The 27,018-nt window shown below is 32.4% G+C and overlaps 1 protein-coding gene across 3 annotated transcripts in view; it reads left to right on the top strand.

Moving 5' to 3' along the window:
• The window catches only part of LOC114328291 (uncharacterized), a 57,635-nt gene extending 36,431 nt beyond the window's left edge, over positions 1 to 21,204 (top strand). For 2 of the 3 annotated variants that reach the window (XM_028277113.2, XM_028277112.2), the window contains exons 11-15: positions 8 to 1,711; positions 3,228 to 4,675; positions 7,222 to 7,494; positions 13,221 to 13,316; positions 20,737 to 21,204. In XM_028277113.2, coding sequence (XP_028132914.1) covers positions 8 to 1,711; positions 3,228 to 4,675; positions 7,222 to 7,494; positions 13,221 to 13,316; positions 20,737 to 20,841 — 3,626 coding nt within the window. In that variant the 3' untranslated portion in view covers positions 20,842 to 21,204. Of the gene's footprint in view, positions 1 to 7; positions 1,712 to 3,227; positions 4,676 to 7,221; positions 7,495 to 13,220; positions 13,375 to 20,736 lie in introns of all 3 variants that reach the window. The other variant, XM_028277114.2, reaches the window with a different exon arrangement.
• Positions 21,205 to 27,018: the final 5,814 nt, after the last annotated feature.

The raw sequence follows: 27,018 nt of genomic DNA, 5'->3' as shown, positions 1-27,018 counted from the left end.
TTTCCAGATAAAAATGAAGTTCTGCCTGGAACAACAACTACTATTACTACTGCCTCTACTACACATCCCTTAGTGAAATTTGAAGAGCACAAATTAGCAGATTCACAGGAAACAGACCATTCAACGTTTGAAGGGGTAATAGGTAATTCTGAAGACACACAAAAACCCGGTAACTTAGAAACTAGTAAAAAAATCGAAGATATTATTCGTGCGGCAGCCGAAGAACATGAAAGCAACCTTCTTAACGAAACTCCTCCTCTTCAACCTATTCCACCACCTTCAACCACTTCAACACCTTCAACCACTTCAACACCACAGCCAGTAGCTTCAACCTCACAAACTCAGGAACCTAGAGCAGAAATCGCCATGGATGAACCTCAAACTTCCAGCTTCAAGAGTGACTTCCTGAAAACATACAGAAGACCTAAACAGGGGCCTGTGGTTCTACCTAACAAAATAGAAACTATAAAAACATCAAGAGGCGTTATAACCGTTGTGGAGCCAGAGCCTGTAATCCCTAAACCAATACCAAAGACTGTACCAACTTATACGCCTCCCGAACCAGAGCCCAAACCAGTTCTTGCCAAACCTGCCGGGTTTGGTCCTAATAAGTTTGAAGGAGCTTTCTTGGACTTTTTGAAAAAGCAAAATTTTCAAGAGCCGAAACCTCCCAAGAAAAATGCCACACCCAGAGGACCTAGAACACCTAAAAATACTAATAAAAGTGCAAAGGTGGATGATAAAACATTACCTACGAATATTTCGCAGACGATATCGTCACTTCCAAAAGACATTAGGATAACTCCGACAAATGGACCTGCGACAGTTTCAAGCAACCTAAATACAAATACAATCCAGAATATTTCAACTGCGCAGGTTCCTACACTTGAAAGTCAGCAACCTATAGTCAGTGCACAAATACCATTAATGGTAGATGCACAGCAAGTGGCTAGTACCAAACAAGTTTCCATGACTAATGCTAACCAGGTTTTATTAGCTCTACAACAGAATTTTTCACAAGAGACAATTCAACCAAATACCAGGGTTCAAGAACCCTCACTACGACCGAATGTTCAATGCACGATAACAAACAGTCAACAAAACAAGTCCTGGACCAACGTTTCCTTAAATGGAACGCAACAGAAAAAATCCGTGGACCAACTTGTGCCACTTCGGCAGGTAAACGACCAAAACCTTCAGCCAACATCACATGTGCCTCCATTAGCGTCACATGCGTCTCAAACAACGTCACATGCCCCTCAAGCGACGTCACATGCCCCTCAAGCGACGTCACATGCGCCTCAAATGACGTCACATGCACCTCACATGACGTCACAAGCGCCTCAAATGACGTCACATGCGCCTCAAGTAACGTCACATGCGCCTCAAATAACGACACATACATCTCAGCTGCTGGGAACTATACAACAGTTACTTGTAAATCGGTCTCAGTCAGCGGAAGCTTCTGGACGAGTCGTCATTAATACTATCGAACCAGTGAAGACAATTCCAGTGACTACCGAGGTGGCATCCGTGAAAAATGTTATTTTAAATCGCTTCATCAATACAGAAGTGACTCCCGTTGTAATTCAAGTGCAAAATCCGGTGGCAGTACCTACGATATTGAACTCGAATTTTGTTCCCGAAGCATCTATGGAGCCGACCCATGGTACTGCAGGTCGATCTTTGGTATTCCAGTCAGACATCTCAGGTAAGGATATGTTCTGCTCTTAAATTTTAATATGTGTTATCATTCTACTTGTTTAAGAACAACGCGATTTTATAACTTGAAACACATTTTACATCTTATAAAGGGAAAGTTCCCACTTGTTGGCTGTGTACCATAAGCTTAAAGCATTTTATGTAGTATTTAATGTGATCCCAACAAAGTAGAATCCACTTGATTCATAGAAAATTATTTCTCGTGTATTTTTTGGACTTCAGAACAGCAAGAAGTCAGAGGGAACTAAATCTGGTGAATAGGATGGCTGTGATAACAATTCATACTTTAATTGACTGAATTTTGTGATACATTTTTCGAGCTGTATGAAATGGTGCGTTGTATAATGACAGTCATTGTTTCTCTCGCATTTTTTGAGATGTGAGAAGGGTCAAAAGGCAGAGGCACTTAAATATGGCGAATAAAATGGCTATGGTAATTATTCATACTTTCTTTGACTGAATTTCGTGATGTATTTTTTGATCTATGTGAATGAATGAATGAGTGGACATTGATAAAAATATTTTGTTCTTCGATACAGCAAGTCAAATATGTCAAAATAAGCTTACATAGTGGTTGTAGACTTTTAATTCGCAAAAATCATTTCTCGTGGATTTTTGAGATGTGAAAACAGTCAAAAATTGGAGGGAATAAATCCGGTCAATAGGATGGCTGTGATAGCAAGTCATACTTTAATTGACTCAATTTCCTGGTGGTTTGTTGAGCTGTGTGGAAGGTTGTGTAAAATGTGCTCCCATGTCCATTAAATATGGCGAGTAGAATGTCATTGGTAACAATTCATACTTTTACTGAATTTTGTGATGGTTTTTTTTAAGCTGTGTGAAAGATTGGTTGTGTTGATTTTGTTATTAAATTTATATAATCTCCCTGAAATAAGAATCCAGAAGGTTGTCAAAATACGCTGCCTTAGCCTATTACCTGCTCTGCCTTATATTATTATTTAGTTCATAAATGATGGTCAAAGATCAGAGGGAGTTAAATCTGGCGAATAGAATGGCTGTAGTGTCAATTTGTACTTTTATTTGACTGAATTTCGTGATGATTTTTTGAGCTGTGTGAAAAATAGCTGTATTGATAAAAAATATTTTTTCATCGATACAGCAAGTCATTTCTTAACAAATTTTTACATCCAGCTAATCCAAAAGATTTAATTTTGATATTGAATATAATTTCGCCAAAGTTATAATTCAGAAATACGTCAAAATACGCTTATATGGATGTTATTGACTTTTTGTTTCGTAGAAATTCGTTTCTCGCGCATTTTTCGAGAACAGTCGAAAGTTTGTTGAGAAACAGTCGGGAGCTAAATCTGGTCAATAGGGTGGCTGTGGTAACAGTTCATACTTTGAATGAGTGAATTTCCTGTGGTTTGTTTGAGCTGCGTGAAAGTATGTATCATATAATGAGGTTTTTGAGAGAACTGTAATATTTTACGAAAAATTTTAATTCTATACAATGTTCCTACTAATTCTGTTTGATCTTCCAGGTTCTGAGGTGGTTCTGCAACCCATGCACAACATGGAGATTCCTGCCGACACCACTGTAATGAAGATGCCAGAGTTGTCAGTTCCAGGACCGGAACCATACACCGAATACGAGGATATGCCGAAGTTGGGATCGCCAGCAGTTGCCACAAAGGTTAACCTTACGGAAATCGACAGGCGGCAAGAAGCCGTTAAGGGTTTGCTAGATATGTACTCTGTGAGTATAGAAAAGACTGCATCCCCGGTTATAGAAAAAGAGACTATTCCCACCAACAAAAAGTACAAACCAAATAGTATTTGGAATAATTACAACTACTATACTACTTATAGCTGTACGCAGACTATTTATGATAACAAAGATCGGTTTTATCCAATGAGTGATGCTCCTATACCAGTCGCTAGTAATAGTAAGGTCATAGTTGAGGCACTTCCGCCTCTTAATGATATAGAGACGTCTTTGAGTGAGGAACGTGGAGCTACAGATGAAGATAAAAGTACAAATGTAGGTGATGGATACGTTAAGGGTAGAGTTAGTTCTTCGTCTGTAGATTCCATAAACAATTTAAATTCTTTTTTATGCGAAGGTAAAGATAAAGTTAAGTCAGTGGGGAAGAGCAATAAAGACAAAGATTGTTCTGCAGTAGAAGGTAATCCAAAATCTTCAAAAAACGGAAAAATCGGAGGAGACGATAGTCTCCTCCGAAATAATGTAACTGCAGAAATAGAGGAAAAAAATAATAAGCAAAACTGTGGAGGCTCAAGCAATCCCCAGACAGATTGTAGTACTAAGAAAAGAAACATATTGTGTCATTCCAGTGGCAATACAAACGAACCTGAAGATATAAGTGACGCAGTGGCTGATTTCGACAAAAAAACTACAGCTAGTGAAGTGACAACCTCTATAGACTACAGTGAGGAGGTCAAAGAAAACGTTAATAAATCTAAGGATAGTGCAATGCAAAAATTTAAGAACCGGGCAAAGCAGTCGTTCAACAAAAGAAGATCTAACTTGAAGAAGATAGTCAAAATGTTCCAAAATAACAAACGAACGGGGATGAGGAAGCGACAGTCCAAAGGTAAACCCAGGGCGTACCTGTCGAGGGTAATGCTCGGTGTGAAAAAGAAGAAGAAATCCAGAAAGATCGAGCAGTCGCAATTCACGATCGTGAGGAACATGTGCGATAGCCTGAAGAAGAAATTCAAATTGGTTCCATCCAAGAAGAAACAGTTGGACAACGAAGAGCCGAGTGAAAACCTCGACTACCAAAAAGCTGTTTTGACTCCTCGCGAGTGTTATGTAGAGGCTAAGGATATTTTTAGTGATTTAAGTGAGGACATTCAGCAGTACTTGAAGTCTGGTTTGACGCTGTTCAATGCTAGTTCTATTCCGCTGGACGAGTGTGCCAGTTCGATGTGCAGCATAATGGCAGGCACTGATGCAAGCAGAGAGGTGAGTAATAACAAATCAGTATAAAACAAAATAAAAAACAAAACCATACAGTAAAAGTATTTTTTGTTGCCGTAAGTGCAACTCTTGAAATTTGTTCCAAATCTGCTAAGAAATTTTTAAACACTGATCAGGGTTCTTCGTAACATTATTGTATGGGATTGAGTTAGGGTTATTGTAGGGGAAGTTTTTTGTCTTCTAAATTCAAATTCAAAATATCTTTTATTAAAAAAATTGTAAACAACACACTTATAGCAAATTGCCACAATTGAATAATAAGTGTCTAATATACATACAAAATTACAATTACAACTACTATGAGTTAAAAGTTAAAATATGTGATTTAAAAACTCATACACAGAATATGGTTGTAAATCCAATAAAATTCTTTTTATTTCAGTTCTAAATATATTAAAATTCTGTTGCAATTTAATTCTAATTAAATTCTTAATCTTCTTAAATAACAGGTAATTTGTTAAAAAAATTTATACACGAATGTAGGTCCTCTCTCTGTTGCGACTAGCCTATGTATAGGGAAATTGAGCCCTACATACCTATTGGGTATGCTGTGTTTTGGCTCAGAATGTGTAAACCTATCCCTATTCTTGAACAGGAACAATAAACACTCATATATACAGGGTGTTAGTAGATAAGTATGAAAAACTTAAGGGATAATTCTACATGAAAAATAATGGCAGTTTGCTCTATATACGTATATCCACAAATTCTTTGTTTCCGAAATACAGGATGTTGAAATTTTTTTTGCAAACTGCTAATTTTTTTATTGCTCTAAGACCTTTTAAGCTATGAAAATTAAATTTGGTGGGTTTCAAGAGGTAGTTATTGCGCATTTTTGGCAAACAAATAACAATTTTATATTTATCATTGGCGCGCCTACGGGTAATGGTCTGAATTTTGTTAAAGAAAAAAACGGTACGCCACTGAGATATTTCAAATTAAAAATTATTTTTGTATTCCACGTTTAATTTATGAAAAAGAACCTTTCTTGTACTTTTTTTCCTATAGTGCACCGTTTTTATGCGAAAAAATAAAACATCTTGGAGCGTATTTTTCATTTCTTAATACATTATCAAGAACTCTCCAATATAATAATACCAATGTAGAACAATAACAAAAAATATTACTAAAAAGATTTTAACTAAGTGCAAAGCTACAACAAATGTTCAAAATTACCTCCTTTAAAGGTGACAGAATAATTTTATATTCACCATTGGCGCCCGTACAGGAAATGGTCTGAATTTTTTAAAGAAAAAAAATAGTATGCCACTGAGAAACGTCAAATTAAAAATCATTTTTAATTCCTCGTTCAATTGACGACAAAAAATCATTCTTTTCTTTTTTTCATGTGCGGCGCCGTTTTTATACAAAAAATATAAAACATCTTAACGTTTACAAATTATTCGATGTAGATTTCATATGCATAGAAACTTATTTCAAATACTTTGTAAACGTTAAGATATTTTATTTGTTTGCATAAAAACGGCGCCTCATGAAAAAAACACAAAAACGATTTTTTGTCGTAAATTGAACGAGGAATTCAAAAATGATTTTTAATTTGACACATCTCAGTGGCGTACTATTTTTTTCTTTAAAAAATTCGGGCCATTACTCTGTCACCTTTAAAGGAGGTAATTTTGAACATTTGTTGTAGCCTTGCACATAGTTAAAATCTTTTTAGAAATATTTTCTGTTATTGTTCTAGTTTGGCATTATTATATTGGAGAGTTCTCGATAATGTATTACGAAATGAAAAATATGCGCGAAGATGTTTTATTTTTTTGCGTAAAAACGGTGCACCATATGAAAAAAAGACAAGAAAAGTTCTCTATCATAAATTAAACGTGGAATACAAAAATAATTTTTAATTTAAAATATCTCAGTGGCGTACTATTTTTTCTTTAAAAAAATTCAGACCATTACCCGTAGGTGCGCCAATGATGAATATAAAATTGTTATTTGTTTGCCAAAAAATGCGCAATAACTACCTCTTGAAACCCACCAAATTTAATTTTCATAACTTAAAAGATCTTGAGCAATTAAAAAATTTGCAGTTTGAAAAAAAAATTTCAACACCCCGTATCTTGGAAACGAAGCATTTGCGGACATACGTTTATAGAGCAAGCTGTCATTATTTTTTCATGTAGAATTACCCCTTAAAGTTTTTCATACTTATTTACTAACACCCTGTATGTAAATAAAATTTGAGAGTTGTACTATCAATTTTCAATTTTTTTAATGTTCTGTTAACTGTCTTTTCGATTATCCGTCATACTCTTGGTCTGGTGCCCTGACAGATAATCGAGGCTTCACTGTATACAGAAAAATTCCTCCTGTAACGCCCTTATTCCAAAATATATTCTATATCTATAGGGTGATATTTTCAAGCATGTAGCCACAGATATATTGAATCACAGTCAAATTTCCAGAATATGGAGGTTATTTTGACCGAAAGATGACATTTCGTGCTTAAACACTAAATATCGTATACTGAATTATAAAATTAAATTGATAAACAATTATTTGTGTAGATAAAGTCTTTCGACGAGGGAGAAATCGTCTGGGCAAGACACAAAAACGGAAGATACTACAACGCCAAGGTTATAGAGACCAAACCCGAGACTCGCCTATGTGTTTTCTTTCCAATAGACCAGAGTTTTTCCAAAGACATCAGACTGAGCGACGTCGTTGGATTCGAAACGATGACTTCTCCGAGGTTGGGCGAACGGATACAGATCCGTTGGGTCGACGGCAAATTGTATGATGCCGATTATTTGGGCAGATACGAAATTACCACGTTTACGGTAAGATTTTCCTTTGCTATAATATGAGTTCAGTTATTTGAAATCTAATGTCGCGGAATGATAATGTCACTCCTATCAGAGATTGGAAATTATCAAGGCTATCCTGACCTTGTTTACAGCTGACCTAAAGAGTTAGTTCATTAGTGGTGCAACCAAACCACTCTCTCAAATTCCTCAACCATGACATTCTTCTACAGCCTGGATTCCGTTTTCCTTCTATTTTTCCTTGCATTATATTTTGAAGTAATGCGTATTTATATCCTCTCATCAAGTGACCAGATATTCGAGTTTTCTTCGTTTTATCGTTAACAAAATTACTGGGCATTTTCCTATCCTTCGTATTACTTCAAGGTTTGCGACTCTTTCAACCAAACTTATCTTCAGCATTCGACGGCAGCACCACATCTCGAAACTCATTTTTTATGTTGTTTTGTTTGAGAGTCCAGGCCTCTACACCGAACAACGTGTTAAATACATAGCCTCTTAGCATTCTTAATCGTAGAGGGATGCTTATGTCTCCAGATCCGTTTATTAAAGTTCCCAAATACTTTTTCAATTTGAATGCCGTTTATATTAAGGGGGGGGGGGTATGGTTTGAAATCAACATAACAAGCACATTTTTGTGAATTTTTTTCGAAGCTATGGTACAATTATTTTATTTTTAAATTAAATAAACATATTAAGAACAATTCAAAGAATATTTAGAAAAAAATGCAATCCAAAATATTGAAAAGTAAGCCATTGGTGACAAATTTTGACAGGCAGCTCACAAAAAAATGGATTTTGCGGTGGACATCAGAACTCGTCACTAGATCATACGAAACAAAAAATTCAAAAAGATTTAATTAGCTTATGAGTTTCACGAGGTCACAACGTCGAGTTTTTTTTATTTTTAATGATTTTTGAATTTTTGGTATCATTCAGAAATCAAAAAAATGAAATTTTTGGTAAAAATTTTGTGAAAATCAACAGATTTATTATTGTTGAACAAAAAATAAGCAAAAAAAGAAAAATATCTCGACGTTGTTACCTCATGAAATGTCTAAAGAAAATCTCTGCAAAATATCAGGTAGATCGGCCGAGTAGTTTTTCAGTTACAATGTCCACCGCATTTGAAAAAGCAGTTTTGAGAAAAATGCGTTTAAAGTTTTGACAACTGCATCTTCATCTTCTTATTTGTCTGCCAATTCGTAAAGTGATGCACATTGGAATATGTTTTTGAATCGAGAAGTAATCTACAAAAGAAAAGGCGAACAGTTGTTTAACGTTTCTCACTACGCTCAAGCGTGCTGGCGCGAAGTCGCGGCAAAGCGAGTCGAAGGTAGGGATATTCAACACGCTGTATCTCTGGTAATTTTACTCCGATTATTTTGAAATTTTTAGAGAGTATTCTTGAAAGTATGCATTTTTATTTGAAATAATAAAAAATTAAATATTTCAAACCATACCCCCCCCCCCCCTTAATATAATGCTGGTTGTGTCATGTTTTTACTGAAGACCATATACTTGGTTTTTTTTATATTTATGTTTATGCCATAATTGTTACAATATTTATATTTGTAAGTAATCGTTGTAATTCTTCTACTATTCTTGCAACTAGTACAGTGTCGTCCGCGTATCGAATATTATTTACAACCTCTCCATTGATTATGATTTCTTCGTTTGCTTGCAAAAGGTCTTCCTGGCAGATGCTTTCACTATACAGTACGTCCATAAAGTAACGTATAAATTTATTATTTCGTACACCGGCGACTTTAAGGAAAAAATCCCGAAACAGGTCGATTTTTATATTTAAATTACAATTTTTTTGGCATATATATCATACTAGGGACGTCATCCATCTGGGCGTGATGACGTAATCGATAATTTTTTTAAATGAGAATAGGGGTCATGTGATAGCTCATTTGAAAGGGTATTTAATTCTCTATTCAGTAATATAAACATTAATATAATTATTTATACAGGGTGTCCAAAAAATGATTTTTCCAAATTAAATTAATTGACACAAAAAATGAATGTATGTTTAATTCTAAATACATTTTATCTCTGTCAGAAAAAATAAAAATGTTTTATTTAAAAAATAAACATTGATTTTCGTTTAAACGAAATGTTCAAATTGTCAAGAGGCAGGTGGGAGGCAGCTTCAACATTGAATTTAAGCGAAAAGCAATATTTAAAATGTTTTTCCTGTTTTCTGACAACAGTATAACGTATTTTGAATTAAATACATTACATACATTCTTCTTTTTTTCTCAATTAATTGAATTTAAAAAAAAATTTGGATACCCTGTATAAATAATTACGTTAATGTTTATATTAGTGAATAGAGAATTGAATACCCTTTCAAATAAGCTATCACATGACCCCTATTCTCATTTAAAAAAATCATCGATTACGTCATTAAGCCCAGATGGTTGACGTCACTAGTATGATATATATGCCAAAAAATTGTAATTTAAGGCTATGGGTACATAATTCGCAAATATTTTACGTGTATCCCTACTTTTTCTGTCTTTACACGGCAAATTACGTGTAGTAAAATTCACACTGGTGTGGATATGTAAACATTACTAGAATGTCATTCTACTTGAAAATGTCATCATCAATTTAAAGAGATGGCTTTTGAATGTTCTTGGATAACTGTTATTTTTATAATTGCAAATTATTAATTCAGTTAATAAATGTGATAATTTTTTCACTAACTATGTTTTCAGTGATTGTAATAATTTATTTGTACAACAAAAACTAATAATCAATCGAGAAAAGAGGAAAAGTGTTAAAGTGATTTTTTAATAATATGTTGTTATTTTGGAACGCTTACAATTTTGAACATCTCTAACAACAAAATACTTGGATCACAGGATATATCTGATGTATTCTCTGCTTGGATCTTTCACAAATAATACACAATAAATAACTTTTTATTAAGTTCACGTCTTAAATCAATTATTTATCAAATACACTATATATCAATAATATTTAATCAATTTCTCAAAATATTCCCGATGCAATGTCAAATATTTAAAATTGTCACTGATTGTCAGTGTCTGACTGACAATATATGCTGACAATATTATATTCGGTTGAGTGCGTTGTAAGACAAAGACAGATTTGGAAAATATTACCACGGCATTGTGTTCATTTTTTTCAAATCCTGAAAAAACCAATAAATATTTTTGAAAAATTTAAACGCAGAATGAAAGACTAAATTATTACCGAGGGCCGAAAGTCCCTTAGAATAAATAAAAAGTTTATTTTGAATGAGATATTTGAATTTAAAAATCACACTAAATTTTCTCTTAGTTTTTTCACCCCTGTAACTTATTAAAATAAACATTGTAGAAGTTCTCAGGGACTTTCGGCCCTCGCTAATAACGTAATCTTTCATTCTGCGTTTAAATTTTTCCAAAATACTTATTAGTTTTCTCAGGATTTGAAAAAAATTAATCCCCATTTGAATAGCATTGCAGCCGAAAATACGTTCCGATCCTCTTAAAAATAAAAATCGACCTGTTTCGGGAGTTTTCCTTAAAGTCGCCGGTTTTCGAAATAATGAATTTATGCGTTACTTTATGGACGCACTGTATACATTAAATACCAGTTATTTTTTATAAGCATTTGTAAGTTATGAGCAATAGCAATATATTTCAAAGAGCTCTATTAAATTCATTACAGAGAAGTTTCGTTAGACAAACTTTCGTAACTTTTGTTAGAGTACTTTATTATTAATGTAGCATTGAAAAACTTGTTTTTCTTCTTCGTCTCATATGTTTTTCGTTACATGGCAGAAGGAGAAAAACCAAAAAAGTCCAAAAAAACTTAGTAACTTATGCTTGTTTCACCATACACTTCGATTTTATATATGGATTTGAATGATGTACTATTTGGATTCTTTTAACAAGAAATAACTGGATAACTGTTCTATTCCCTCGCAATATTCCTCGACCTTCGACTTTCTCTCCTATTTTTAGTTGTTTAATTCAGACATTTTAAAATTCATATGCAATTGAAAATAGAAAAGCAAAATAATCGAAGGATGGCACTTGGTCTCGTCACACAGTGGTTCCAAATGCTGAAAACGTGGTCATGAGGCGAAAAAAGGAGTCCCTATTTAGGGATTTTCATGTTTACAGTTGTTTTCTCATACTATCGTAGAGTCCTAATACGCAGGTATGAAGATCAGACTGAATGTATTCTGGTTCACAACTCAGGAACAAGTGGGCCATGTCCGGGCTTATTTTGGTCGGCAGAGAAAGTGAAAAAGAACGCGTATATTGAAAACGCTGTAAAACGTTTTGTAGTTTATCAATTTTATCGCTGTAAAGCAGATTCTTCTTTTTTAAGTATGTAGTAATGTAAGGTGTAACTTAAATCAATATTTATTAACAATAAATGCCTTAAATTTGTTAATGCATAAATGGTGAAAATATACTTGAAATAATTGAAATTTTGTAAAGATGCATTCAGAAAGTACAAAATTCTGCATAATTCTGCGACTAATGTTTATTAATCTTAAAATATATAGTAAGAAGATACAGAATCACTTTGGTTTAGCTGCCTATAACTGCCTATGCATTGCTGGCAGTTGTTTGAATACAAAAGTGGGAAATGACGCATATTACATGTTTCTGGCGATTGTTGAGTATGTATGGGCAGTTGTACATAAGTAATAGGTTCTGAATATTATACTTCATAAAGAAAGTGTATTGGTAATCAGCAGCTTCAAAAGTCCGTTATAATATAAAATTTTAAACAAAAATGCAGCTAAAATAAAATTTTCGAATTTCTTTCGTTCATATTGGATCCGCCATTTTGTTTAAAAAAAAAGTAAAGTTAGATTTGTAATCAGCGACCTTACTATCAAATTTGATAAAAAATTTTCCTTTTTGATTGATATTTTCAATTTCTTTCCGCCATGTTGGATCCGCCATTTTCTTTTTCAGAAAAAATGAGGCCAGAGTCGTAATCAGCGATGCCAAAAACCATTAAGAACGAAAGTAATTCCAAAATGTATAAACAATATACGCTTTTAAAGGTTCATGACCACGTTTTCGGCATTTGGAACCACTGTGCGTCAGAGGGATTTGGCAGTTGAAATAAACATTTAGATTATGTTTATACTTAAAAAAATGCCAAAGAAGTCCAACATGCATTCAACGCTTTAGATAAAATTTAGCTAACAAACAAAATTTCAAAATCAACAAAAATTAAAGTCTTTAATAATTTCATCCAAACTATACTATTTTACGGAGCAGAAACATGAAAACAGACAAAACTACAGCTAAAAAACTGCAAACTTTACAATGTTTAAGAAAAATCCTGAAAATATACTGACCCAATAGAGTAATCAATCCAAAACTATGGGAACGAACAAAGCAAACTAACATATCTACTACAATCAAGGGGAAAAAGAGGAAATGAATTGGCCATACTTTGAAAATAGAGCAAGAAATAGAAGAGAAGGGAAGGAACTAATAAACAGCTTATCCAGAAAATGAACAAGAAAGGAGATGCGCTGGCCCAATCAATCAGAAATCTTACACTTTTGTCTAAGGAACGCATAAGCACCCAATACTCCGCAAGCAGCGATAGAACTAGAGAGAGAGAGATACTTTGTTCGAAATTTTGAAAACACAATTTCGAAGTGTTAATAAAAACCTTAATCAATATATATTAAATTATTTCTGAACTTGTGTAGATTGTTTTATTTGTATCTTTTTTCGCAGGTATTATTCGAAGATGAATCGAAAAATCATCTTCAACAGGATTGTATGTTTGGTCTAAGAGAACAAAACGTCCCAAAGCGAATACAATCGAAAATGGTGAGTAGTTGTCATAACGTTGCTGCCAAAGAAGACGAATGACCCTCACATCTGAGAAGTAAATATATTAACTTCATTTTTTTCTAAATTTTTTTCTTTTAAGTTCAGTAGATTTTGTTTACGTTACGCGTAAAGGCGAAGACTATATCTTTACTGTTACGCTAAAGACCATATATAAATGATGCTGAGTTATCTGTATATTTCTTGCGGTACATCAGAGCAAGAAATGACTCCTCAAAATAGTGACTACTACCTCATAGTTTAGCTAAAGTGTATATCCTTGGTGCTAAATTTTTAATTTTGATGACATGGTGTTAAATCTGGCGAATACAGTGGATGCTCCATCAAGTCCTCATGCAATTAATGTAATTTACTTATGTACTGGCTGCATTGTGAGTGAGTGTGCTGTTTTTGTGGAAGACAATTTGTTGCTAAACAAACAAGGATGTTGTTTCCTTAAATCAGTATTAGTTTTCTTCATCGTACATCATTTATTGATGTACCCCTTTTTCTAATGATAATTACCGTAATATTGGTCGCATGTTGTTCTGAAGCTATTTCCTTGTGGCATTTTTATGATTAACTATTTAGATGGGAAATAAGCCAAGGAATAAATAAGAAATAAAATAATTTGTCGCATTTCAAAACTGAGTTACCATATGATCAGATATCCTTTATCTTCTTCATTGTTCTTTTTTTCTTTTCTGCTTTGTGGCTCTATAAATCCTTCAGGTTGCCTTCTATGATTTCCAAAAAATTTTTCTAATCTGATTCATGTGTCTGTTTTTAATCTACAGTGAAAACTGTGGCACTCCTATCTCAGAAAGCTTTGTCATATCCAAATGATGGTTTGTGATGTTATGTTTGAGCTCGGTTAGCATATTCTGAGCCTCTTCTACATCCTTTTTCTTATACTTGTTGTAGATCTGTCGATCTGTTAATTCCGACGTTGAAGTATTTCTTGAGAGGTAGACTGCCAGCTATCTCTCCATCTTTTTGGTGAAAAAAAGATCTTTTGGTCTCCCCGGTGAGAGGTCTCCCCAGCTGGTTTTCCTTCTAGCGCAATTCTTGGTAGTCTGTGCTCCTCCATTCTTTGTACATGACTGAACCATTCTCTTCGTCTTTGCCTACCCCATCTTACTACATCTTACACGCGCACCACACTGTTCCCTCATAATGTTTCGCATTCTATCCCTTTTTGTCTTCCCGGTTATTGCGTTTAGTGTCTTCATGTCGGCTGTTCATAGCATGCTTTTGGTTTTATTAGTGTCTTCTCTTGATTCGATACCATAGATAGGTCATAATAGGTCTGATGCAAGTTTTATATCTTCTAACTTTGCTGTCCATTCGCATACAGGGTGTTAGTAAATAAGTATGAAAAATGTTAAGGGCTAATTCTACATGAAAAAATAATGCCGATTTGCTCTATAAATATATGTCCGCAAATGCTTTGTTTCCGAGATACAGGGCGTTGAAATTTTTATTTCAAAGTGCCAATTTATTTATTGCTCTAAGACCAGTTGAGCTATGAAAATGAATTTTGGTGAGTTTTAGGAGGTAGTTATTGCGCATTTTTTGACATACAATTAAGAATTTTGTATTCATCATTGGCGCGCATACGGGTAATTGTCTGCATTTAAAAAAAAATAGTACGCCACTGAGATATTTAAAATTAAAAATTATTTTTAAATTCCACGTTTAATTTTTGATAAAAATCCTTGCTCTTTTTTCATGTGGTGCACCGTTTTTATGTAGAAAAATAAAACATCATGGCGCGTATTTTTTAATACATTATCAATAACTATCCAATATAATAATACTAAACCAGAACAATAACAGAAAATATTATCTACTACGAATAAGATTTCAACTAGGTGCAAAGCTCCAAGAAATGTTTAAAATGATCTCCTTTACTAACAGAAGAATTTTATATTCATCATTGGCGCGCGTACGGGTAATGGTCTGAATTTTTTTAAGAAAAAAATAGTACGCCACTGAGATGTCAAACTAAAAATCATTTTTGAATTCCTCGTTCAATTTACGACAAAAAATCTTTCTTGTCTTTTTTTCATACGAGGCGCCGTTTTTATACAAAAAAAATAAAACATCTTTACGCTTACAAAGTATTTGAGGTAGTTTCCATATGCATATAAACTTAGTTCAAATACTTTGTAAACGTTAAGATGTTTTATTTTTTTGCATAAAAACTGCGCCACATATGAAAAAATGGCAAGAAAGATTATTTGTCGTAAATTGAACCAGAAATTTAAAAATGATTTTTAATTTGACGTATCTCAGTGGCGTACTATTTTTCTCTTAAAAAAATTCAGACCGTTATTCGTACGCGCGCCAATATAAAATTCGTCTGTAACCTCTAAAGGAGGTCATTTTTAACAATTGTTGTATTTATTGTTATTGTTATCTTTATTCCAAAAAATCACAAATTTACAATAAATATAATTTTAACAAAAATATTTGTAGCTCTGCACCTAGTTAAAATCTTATTGGTAATATTTTCTATTATTGTTCCAGTCTAGTATTATTATATTGGATATTTCTTGATAATGTATTAAAAAATTAAAAATACGTGTCAAGATGTTTTATTTTTCTGCATAAAAAGTGTGCACCATATGAGAAAAAGGCAAGAAAGATTTTTTATCATAAATTAGACGTGGAATTTAAAAATTATTCTTAATTCGAAATATCTCAGTGGCATACTATTTTTTTCTTTAAAAAAATTCAAACCATTGTATGTAAACCAAAATTCTTAATTGTATGTCAAAAAATGCGCAATAACTAGGTACTTTCTAAAATGCACCAAATTTAATTTTCATAGCTCAACTGGTCTTAGAGCAATAAATAAATTGGCAGTTTGAAATAAAAATTTCAACACCCCGTACCTCGGAAACGAAGCATTTGCGGACATATTATGTTTATAGAACAATCCGGCAATATTTTTTCATGTAGAGGCCTTAAAATTTCTCATACTTATTTACTAACTATATGTATGTATACGGGTTATTCCAGGCCACATCTCTCAAACATCCGGATGTGACTGTGGCCTTGTTTATTTGTCCTCTTAGGTCTCTGGCTGGGTCATGATAAATCTATACGTAGATATTTGAACTGGTTTAGCTGTTCTATGGGCTTGATAAATCTATATGTAAATATTTGAACTGGTTTAGCTGTTCTATGGGTTTCCACTCTACCACGAGCTTGCATCTAATTGAATCTTTCGCAATGGTAAGCGTTTGTTCACAATGGACGTAAAACATAATTTACGCGTAATGTATCCGTAATTCATAAAGTTGAACATGTAGAAATTAAATGTAAGTATTCACAATGGGTAAACGTAAAATTTATGGTTATGGTTGTCTTACATGTAAACGTAAGGATTACATAAAGTTGAGATTGTTTAATAAATTACGGTTTACATTCACCTTATGGTTACGTCCATTGTGAACAAGCGCTAATGCATTTTGTTTTCTGCGTGGATATGTTCATGTTGAGTCGTCGACATGCTTGATAGAAGCTCTTCTACCTCAAGAATTTTTATTCTAGAATCTGTCATGATCATTATTATCATTGCTTTTGTTGATGATTTCTGTGGTAGTGACAGTTTCTAAGGAACATTGGTCAGAAAGCACAAAACTGCATGCTTTCAATGACTCATCATCATCATCATCCTCTTCCCCTTTATACCTATGTATGCTGAGTCAGCTTTCACAACTACATTTTCCATAGGTTTCTATGTTAAACCACACCAATAACAATTTCCTTTACAGATATGTTCTGTTTAAGCATCTCCCCCCCCCCCCCCCTTAGTTCTCACATAGCTCCATCTATCGCAGGCTATATTAATACCAAATCTCTCGTGAATAACACAAATCTCTAACGCAACAGAATAAGAATAGAGTTACTTATATTAATTCAGTTCTCAACGAAGCTCTGATGCACTGTATCAGAACGCTTTATGAAAAATTTAATTTGAATGGACAATTAGCTGGAAGGAAAGAGAGAGATAACAGTAAAAATATAGTCTTCAAACTTACAAATTATTCGGTACAATTTATGTTAACAAATTAAACCGAATAAGGATTCTGGAGACACTAATTGTTATTGTTAATAACACAGTATTAATATACTTTACAAATTGTAGGTGGTTTTCATCCAACGAGAAGAACTGAATAAATCAGTGTCTCCAAAAATCTATTCGTGTTTAGTTTCAAAATTATTTTTATTTTAAATTGGCAATTTGATTGGTTTTTAATTTTGATCAAGTTTAATTACTTCCCTGATTTTGTCTTCTTTAGCCTAAATATTTATTTGTTATTTGCAACATTTGTGTCATTTCATTCAATCAACAACTTTCATCCACTAAGGGAAGTCAAATAAAGCTTATTAATTATTTTTAATACTTACAGTCTTCATTTGACTTCCATTTCCTTCAATACATACTTTCACGATTACTATTATCCATAATGTTTATTGTTTTTTGTACACATCAAAAAAGCTTCTTTCCATCTACCACAATACCTCATCATCAAATTTTTATTTAATTTAATCATATGTTCACTTTGCTTTTTAAAACAGTCAAATTAAAAATTTTCCTTGGGCCCGAGTTTACACAACGTCAATCAAATACGAAATTAATCAAAAAATATTGATTATAATTAAATAGAAATTATATACATTACACACATCAATCGTTGCTATAAAAATATTTTATTTCCAGAAGTCTTGCAGGCAAGAAAAACTCATTTATTAAATTCTACAATAACTGCATTATTTCTAGACCTAGACTAAAGATATAAATGTCCACCGATACCACTGGGCAACACAAAAAATATAATTTTTTGTTCCAAAAATTTTATTAACTGAGAGTCTTATAGTACTTTCTACACTGAATCCAAAAATGACAATAGATTTTTTCTGTCACGTGTGGTTTTCTTGTGACAGTCAAATACAAAGAAGACATTTTTTCACCTATTTACAGCTATACGGATATGGGTTTACTACATTAAAAGGTGGTTGTGACGGATTTTCTTTAGTATTTTGCTTCTGGCATATTTCTTTGTCCAGTAGATATCATTTTCCATATTTAAGAGTACATACCTTTGATCCCTCGTTTTTTATTTTTCTTTTGGCGTTCTCTTTTGTTGGTTCATCAGGCTGGCTTTGCGATCTATACAAGGTTTTGGAGAAGTCTTAAACTATCTTTGTTATTATTTATCTGTAGGTATGACTATAGTATCTATAGATCAATACATCTGTTTGATATATAATATATCCATACCATACCCAATGATTTGCCATATATCTGCGAAGGATATTCTTCGTAAATGGGGAGATTCTTTCCAAATAAGGAGATTCGTCTTCCGGGAACTGTCCTGCTGTCAATCTTATTTTTATACCGTTTGGTAGCTTTCGACTTTTTACTGTCATCAATATTTCGGTAGCTCATTCATTTGAGAACTACCTTGTTGAAAATTATTGATAAATTTGATGGTTCTCGAATTTTGCTCTTCTCCATATCATCTGACACTTCAAGTTCACACCTCAAGACTGCAAAACAAAAAATGATTTCTCACAAGAGTAAAGATTCCCGTTATTTATATTGGATAAGCTAGGTATTGAAAGATCTTCGATATCAGATGTAAATGTATTTTCTTGGCAAAACAATCAGCGATTATTAAAAAGACCTGCATCACTTGTTGGAAAAAAGTATGAATCGCATGTTCTTGTAATAAAGAGACTATAAATATTGATGCTCATATTAAATATTTTTGATTATGTTAATCTAACTGTACGTGACAATAAAGAGAAGAAAGGTTTCGAGAAGACTTTATTTGACCTAAAGAGCAAATAAAGAATTCTCAAATTTTGCAATTGTGCCTTATCTTCAATTATACACATAATATCTAGTCTCTATAACGTGTTTAAAGATTTTAACCTCTGGCCATATATTACATATGCCAACATTATTAAGAAGCTAATGGGCCACGGAAAACCGAAAGGAAAGAAAAGTAGGGGATGATCAGCAATCAGCAATGGTGTACAGGATTATCAGCATACAAAATAAGAGCAAGATATATTCATTTAATTTTTAAATGTCTTACAAAACAAACATCACGTTTGTTGTTAAATAATTAGGTGACACCGATTACTCAACACAAGTGCACTAGTTTTCAATAACGCTTTGTCAGCTATTCAATATTATTCATAATTCACGGCCAGGCCGTGTCAGCATTAAAAACATCAACACTTTTCTAGTTTATTTATAGATACAGAAAAACATCGCGGATCATCCTTTTATCAATTATCATTCCTGGTTCAGATACATTATTAGACAGTTAGACCTCAAACGCACCAACTAGTTACTGTGGTATTTAGAGTTGGTAAATAAATAAGTATTCAGCAAATAGTGTCTACTTCATCAACCCCTATCATAGGGGGTAACTACCCCCACTAACCTAGGATGTTCCTGAGGGTGGAGTACCACCATAATGGACTAACACTGTAGAGTAGAGAAACTACTAGGTACAAATTTTGTGAGTGCACTACACATCTACAACTACATATAGAATAGAAGAAGAATTAGAAAAATATAAGATTGTGACATCTTATTGATAGTTCAAAGGACTCTTTGACACACTTCGTTGTGAGTGCTATAGTTGGTATTTAGTTTGTGCCAAACTCTAGCCAGAAATTTTTCGAGCGCAAATATAAAACCCAAATTCCAAGTGAACCCAATTTGCTGATGAATTAGTAGTGCGACGAGGGATGGATTCTCATGTCTCATTGAACGCTCATTCGTTGATTCCAATTGGAAGATGGTAGAAGAACGAAACACATATATTTCCTATTGTATAAAAACTTGTGCATTCAAAACCAAATATGAGTATCTTTTTTTGCGGTATCTTTATTTTTGTAACATTTTAGTGCTTATCAAATGTAGCATAAGTAATTTTCAATCCTTAACATATTGAGTAGTTGGTCACATATGATATGAGTGAAATATCAAAATGATTTACAATATGCCTAGTCGCAGTGAAGATAAAGAAGCGCATCAAAGCAAGCCAAGACAACTAGTATATTTGAATAAAATGTTAATTGGTTGACTATCCACTTTATTCGTCAGATTTAGATCCGTGTGACTTTTCTTTTCCCAAATTTAAAAAATGGGTCAATGGACGACGTTTGGCAAAACCCGATAAAGTCATTATAAAAACTTCATAGAATTTAAAAAAATAAAATGTTTTGTAAAAAAATGTGAGTAAAATAAATTTTTGTAGTGAAATGTCTCAGATTACAGCATGACCAACTCAATACTTCCTTTATATTGTTAAGGATATGAATTTTACTTACGTTATTTTCGCCTTGCAATGCACAATAGTAAACTCGTTATTTTCTGTTTCAGTCTTACGCCAGCGCTATGAGTCACCGAGAACATCTATACGATTTAGAGCGACAATTGCCAGAAAAAAGGCCCGTTAAACGGAAGCCCGTTAAAAGTATTTATTAAAGAAAATTAGTTTTAGGGATAAAGTAAAGAAAATTAAAATTTTGTTTTGAAGACTGACGTTCAACATTAATAAATACACTTTTTACATACTTTTTCCGAATCGTGGTGAAAGAACTCTTAGATAAAATTTTAGTAGGTACATTCTCATTAAAGTTAAAGTTCTTTATACATAATTATTATTTTATTAATCGATTTTATTATAATGATTGTCTTCATGTAAGTGTGTGTGTGATAAAATATTTATTTTATTTCGAAATGTAAATATATAAGAGATTGTTCTTAGTTTATCTTCAGTTTCTTGTAAAAAATAAATAATTGTATCATAGAGTCTTGTCAAAAGTATTAAACTGTTCTCACCGCTTATTTATTCTTAAATTGATCAAACGTCGGACGAGCAAAGAACTATAGCAAAGAAAATAAAAGAATGAGACTAGCAAAAGTAATAAAATTTATTTAATAAAGAAATTACGTCTACATAGACAGAGTGAGAAAAGGATCGACTCTGTCCCGGTGATATTTAATATGTACTCTGTACATATCTTCGAGCAAGCACTGGTAGAACTACAGGAACGTGTATTATTCAACGGAATGCGTCTAAACAACATTAGAAATGCCGACGACGCAGTTAGCTTAGTAGTCCAGAGTAATAAGGATTTTCTCGGGACACTCAAAGCTCCAGGTAGCTGACTACTTTTTTAGTTATTGTAGACCTATAGGAAGAAAACCTACCTGTTTCCTGCCTAGAGTTCGCGTCCGTTTTTTAATTAATTATTAACAATTTAGAGCAAAAATCGCGATTTTTTTTCGATTTTTTGCTCGACATAAAATAACAAAATTCAATTTTTTTAGAACATTGAAAAACCTTCAAAATGCCGATTTTTGAAAGTTAAAAAGTTTATTTGTTGCTACGCATACTGCAAAATAAGTGAAAATCGTTATTTGTTAATAACTTTTACTAAAACTCCCTTAGAACTTTAGTGTTTCACTAGTTTCACCCAAAGTTGGATATTGGGGTACTTAACAAACCTTTAAAATTTGAGACCGATCCATTAATTAGTTTAATAGTTATTCTATTTGTTTATCCCAGAGACCTTTATTTTGCAATAACATAAGACAGAAAATAATGAAGATATGGCAATTCAAAAAAGTTTAAAAAAATAATTAATATAACCAAAAATCATAATGCCACATTTTTGAAATTTTGTAGTTTATAAACCTTTAGAATAACTTTAAAAATGTCCGTAGAAACAATATTTTTATATATTCGAAAAGCTAGTATTTTAACACGAATTTTCAAATAAAAAAATTTAGCCTGGATTAATTTCGGACAAAGTTAGCCATGAGTTTTTTTTTTAATTCACAGCTAATTTGTTTTAAGGTATCTCATTAACGCCATTTTAAAGAATGGGATTTGTGTTTTTTCTTAAAAAAATTGCACACACGTTGTACCTTCACAGCACCCTCTACGATTTTTCAAAAATGAAGTTCAAACGATTACTAGGAGGAACCTATAAATCCACCGAGTTAAAATACTGAAAAAGCAATTTCAAACTAATATAATTTTCTGTATCTCCGGATCAACTCAATGGATTTTGATCTTTCTCTTTTTAATTTGTATGTAATTTCTACGTACATTACAAATATGCAATTTGTTTATAAATTGATTAATTAATAAACAGTCTAATTTGTTTAAACAATTCTTGAAAAAATATTTTTTTACAAAAATCTATTTTTTTAATCATAGTATCATTAATGATCATAGAAAAAGTTAAAGTACACTTTAATAAATACATGATTTTTATTAGATAATTATTTATTAAAGTATACCTTAACTTTTTCTATGATTAATAATGATAGTATGATTAAAATCATGGATTTCTGTGAAAAAAATATTTTTTCAAAAATTGTTTAAACAAATTAGAATGTTTATTAATTAATTAATGTCTAGACAAATTGCATATTTGTTATGTACAGAAAAATTACATACAAATTAAAAAAAGAACGATCAAAATATATTCAATAGATCCTGAGATATAGAAAAGGATAGTAGTTTTAAGTTGCCTTTTTTAGTTTTTGAACTTGTGCATTTGTCGGCTTCCAGCTCACCTTCAATTGAACTACATTTTTAAAAATTCGTGTAAAATACCAGCTTTTCTAATATGTAAAATGATTTTTTCTATGGATAATATTTTTAAAGTTATTCTAAATGTTTATAAACCACAAAATTTCAAAAATTTGGCATTCGGATTTTTGACTATATTAGATAATTTTTTTATCTCTTTTTAGTACATTTTGATAGCATGAAGTTCTGAGGTAGTTTTAGTAAAAGTTAACAAATAACGATTTTCACTTATTTTGCAGTTTGCGTAGCAACAAATTAACTTTTTAACTTTCAAAAATCGGAATTTTGAAGGCTTTTCAATGTTCTAACTAAACAATTAAATTTGGTAGTTTTATGTCAACTGTTTATCTTTTGAATGGGTCGCAAAAAATCGAAAGAATCGCGATTTTTTTGCACTAAATTGTTAATAATTAAAAAACGGGCGCGAACTCTAGGCAGGAAACAGGTAGTTTTTCTTCCTACAATAACTAAAAAAGTAGTCAGCTACCTGGATCTTTGAGTGTCCCCAACATGGTCTATTTCTAGCTTATTTCTCTGGAGTATAGATGGTTGGCAAAGAATAATGTCGCATATATCGGATATAACTTGAAAGCATGGACTTGATCTCAATACGAAAAAAACAAAGTACATGGCAGCCAGTAACAGACCAGGGCACATCTGTAAAAATATTAGTACATTTGGACGTTGAGAGGTGACTCAAATTTTTTGGCAGAAATTGCTTGAAAATAACTCAAATAATAATATTTGAGTTATCCTCCCTCTCAAAAAGGTCCGGAACATTGTTTAAATAATCAAAATGTCAAAAAATGAAGGAAAAATTCGATTTTCTTCTTCGTTTTTTGATTATAACTTTAAAACTGTTCATTTCCGAGAAAAGTTGTACAAACATAAAAGTTGCGTAATTAAATTTCCTGCAATATAGAACTGGTTAAAAATTTAAAAAATAGTCACCCTTGTTGCAAAATAGCAATCATTGCGAAAAAACCATACAAAAAAAGTATTCGCATTTTACGTTTTTCAACCATTTATGCTACACTTAGGACCTTCATTATTCACCCAGAAAAACTTTATGATACAGTAAAATAGTACTGTAAATTTTATTAAGATCGGTTTAATAGATTTTGCAAAATAAATTTTGCAATCCAGCTTTGGCAAAAAAAATTATTTTTTCAAAATGTTACAGGACTGAAAATAAAGCAGAAAGCAAGTTGAATTTTTTTTGCGTATAGAAGTGTACTGTACCTTTCATTTGCAATTTGCAAAATTAAAATCGATTAACTATCACGGCGTCAAGAATTTTTTTAAATAAACATTAATTATTGGTGCTACGCGCAGGACAGCGGATAGTTTGCTCTGATTGGGCATTCCAATGACCTTTGGTAATGATTGATACATTTTAATTTTTATTACATTTTGATATAAATAAATAAATTTGTTTATTGCAAAATAAAAACACATACTCTATCTTTTGAAATAACACTTTTTTAGCAAAAACTTTCTTTGTTTATATATTTTAACTTAGAGAATAAAAGTTTATTATTTTTAAACATATGCAATTGTTTAAACAATATTTCACAAACAATAATAAAATTGGTTTGATTTTTGTGGAATTAAAATATTAAAATACAACGAAATAAAGTGTAAGAAAATAATATATTAGATAAACATTGGCAGAAATTTTGGTGGAAATCAACTTGTGTGAATCGAACACCGCTGTCCTGCGCGTAGCACCACAAATTAATGTTTATTTAAAAAATTTCCTGACGCCGTGGTAATTAATAGATTTTAATTTTGCAAATTGCAAATGAAATGTACAGTACACTTATATAAGCAAAGAAAAATTCAACTTGCTATCTGCTTTATTTTCAGTCCTGCAACATTAAAAAAAAATGAATTTTTTTTGCGAAAGCTGGATTGCAAAATTTATTTTGCAAAATCTATTAAACCGATCTTAATGAAATTTACAGTGTTGTTTTACTATATCATAAAGTTTTTCTGGGTAAAATATGAAGGTCCTAAGTGTAGCTTAAATGGTTGAAAAACGTAAAATGCGAATACTTGTTTTTGTATGGTTTTTTTCGAAATTATTGCTATTTTTCAACAAGGCTGACTATTTTTTAAATTTTTAACCAATTTTGTATTATAGGAAATTTAATTACACAACTTTTATGTCAGAACAACTTTTCTCAGAAATGAATAGTTTTAAAGTTATAATCAAAAAACCAATAAAAAAATCGAATTTTTCCTTCATATTTTGACATTTTGATCATTTAAACAATGTTCCGGACCATTTTGACTGGAAGGATAACTCAAATATTATTATTTGAGTTATTCTCAAGCAATTTCTGCAAAAAAATTTGAGTCACCTCTCAACGTCCATCTCAAAACAGTTGCGCCCTGGACTATAAGTGCAAAATATTAAATACACTGCTTTTGGTTAACCAACAACCAATTGACAGGGTGGATAACTACATTCCTTGGTACCAACATAATGGGACCAGTCTACTGAAATAAAAACACGCGTAAAAAAGCAATATCGCCATTCATAACAATGTTTAAGAAGTCGCGATTTACCACTTGGTACAGAGATTTCTCTCATCAGATCCTATGTATTTTCTACTTTATTATACCGAGTAGAGCTCTGGACACATTCTGAAGCTTCTTCAAGAACACGCGGGCCTTCAAGATGTGGTGTTACAGACGCATTTTAAGAATTTCATGGGTGGATCATATGATTAATGTTGAGGTCATAGTAAAGCGTAAACTAGAATCTCTTGGTCGTGTTATGAAGAATGAACAGATACATGGATTGTTGCAACTCATTCTTCAGGGCAAGGTATTTGGAAAGGGAAGAAAATTTTGGCTTCAAAACCTGAGAAAGTAGTTCAATACAAGCAGACTATTCGGAACAGCAGCAAGTAAAGTTAGGATAGCCATGCTGATCGCCAACATCCGGAACGGATAGGCACCTAAAGAAGAAGACACAATAGAAAATTGCAAACCAAATTTATAATTATTGAGGCGACATACAGACTAATCCAAAATACGGTTGTGAAGCATGGGTGAACGACAGGAAACAGGTAAGATCAAGAGGATGAAACGAAATAAGGTAAGAATTAAAATAATCTCAAAATACAATCTTTCAAATGCAAAGAAGGACGATAACAGACATGAAAATCAAAATACATTGCGCGTAAGAGTAAACAAGCACCCAAAAATGGGTCATTTTTGATGTCTCGTATCTCCTAAACCTGTTGTCCGATTTAAGTAATTTTTTTAATATGTTATAGCCTTATTCTTTAACAATATCGCGGTAATAGTATTGTTGCTAAAGAGGTAAATTTTCATTGTGTACCAATCAAACTGTGTGTTTTACTCAAAGTTCGCATAAAACCCAACTTTAGCGTCAGGTTTTCTTAACTTTCTGTTTTTCGACTCATTCGCTTATGTTGGATAATACAAAAGTTAGGTACTTTAACAACAACTAGCCATGTTCTTCAGTGAAGGCTGTTTCTAAATAAGTGCGACAAACTTCAATGTGTAATTCTGTATCAAAAAATAATGACAGTTTGCTTTATGTATGCCCTCAAATGCTTCATTTTCGAGATACGGAATGTTGAATTTTTTCTTACAAACTGACGATTTATTTATTGCTTTAAATCCGGTTGAGGTATGCAAATTAATTTTGGTGGGTTTTAAAACCTAGTTATTGCACATTTTTTGACATAAAATTAAGAATTTTATATTCACCGTTGGCGTGCATACGGGTAATATGATTGGCCATATTACTCGTAGGTATGCGCGCTAATGGTGAATATAAAATTCTTAATTGCATGTTAAAAAATGCGCAACAACTATCTCGTAGAACCTACCAAATTTCATTTGCATATCTCAACCGGTTTTAAGGCAATAAATTAATCGTCAGTTTCTAAGAAAAAATTCAACATCCCGTATCTCGGAAACGAAGCATTTGCGGACACATGTTTATAAAGCAAACGGTCATTAGCCCCGGCGCATATTGAACCTAAGCGAGTCACAACCTGCGCCGGTGGGAC

Source organism: Diabrotica virgifera, chromosome 3 (genome assembly GCF_917563875.1).
Source record: "Diabrotica virgifera virgifera chromosome 3, PGI_DIABVI_V3a".
Classification (NCBI taxonomy): domain Eukaryota; kingdom Metazoa; phylum Arthropoda; class Insecta; order Coleoptera; family Chrysomelidae; genus Diabrotica; species Diabrotica virgifera.
This window is presented reverse-complemented; position numbering and strand designations above follow the sequence as displayed.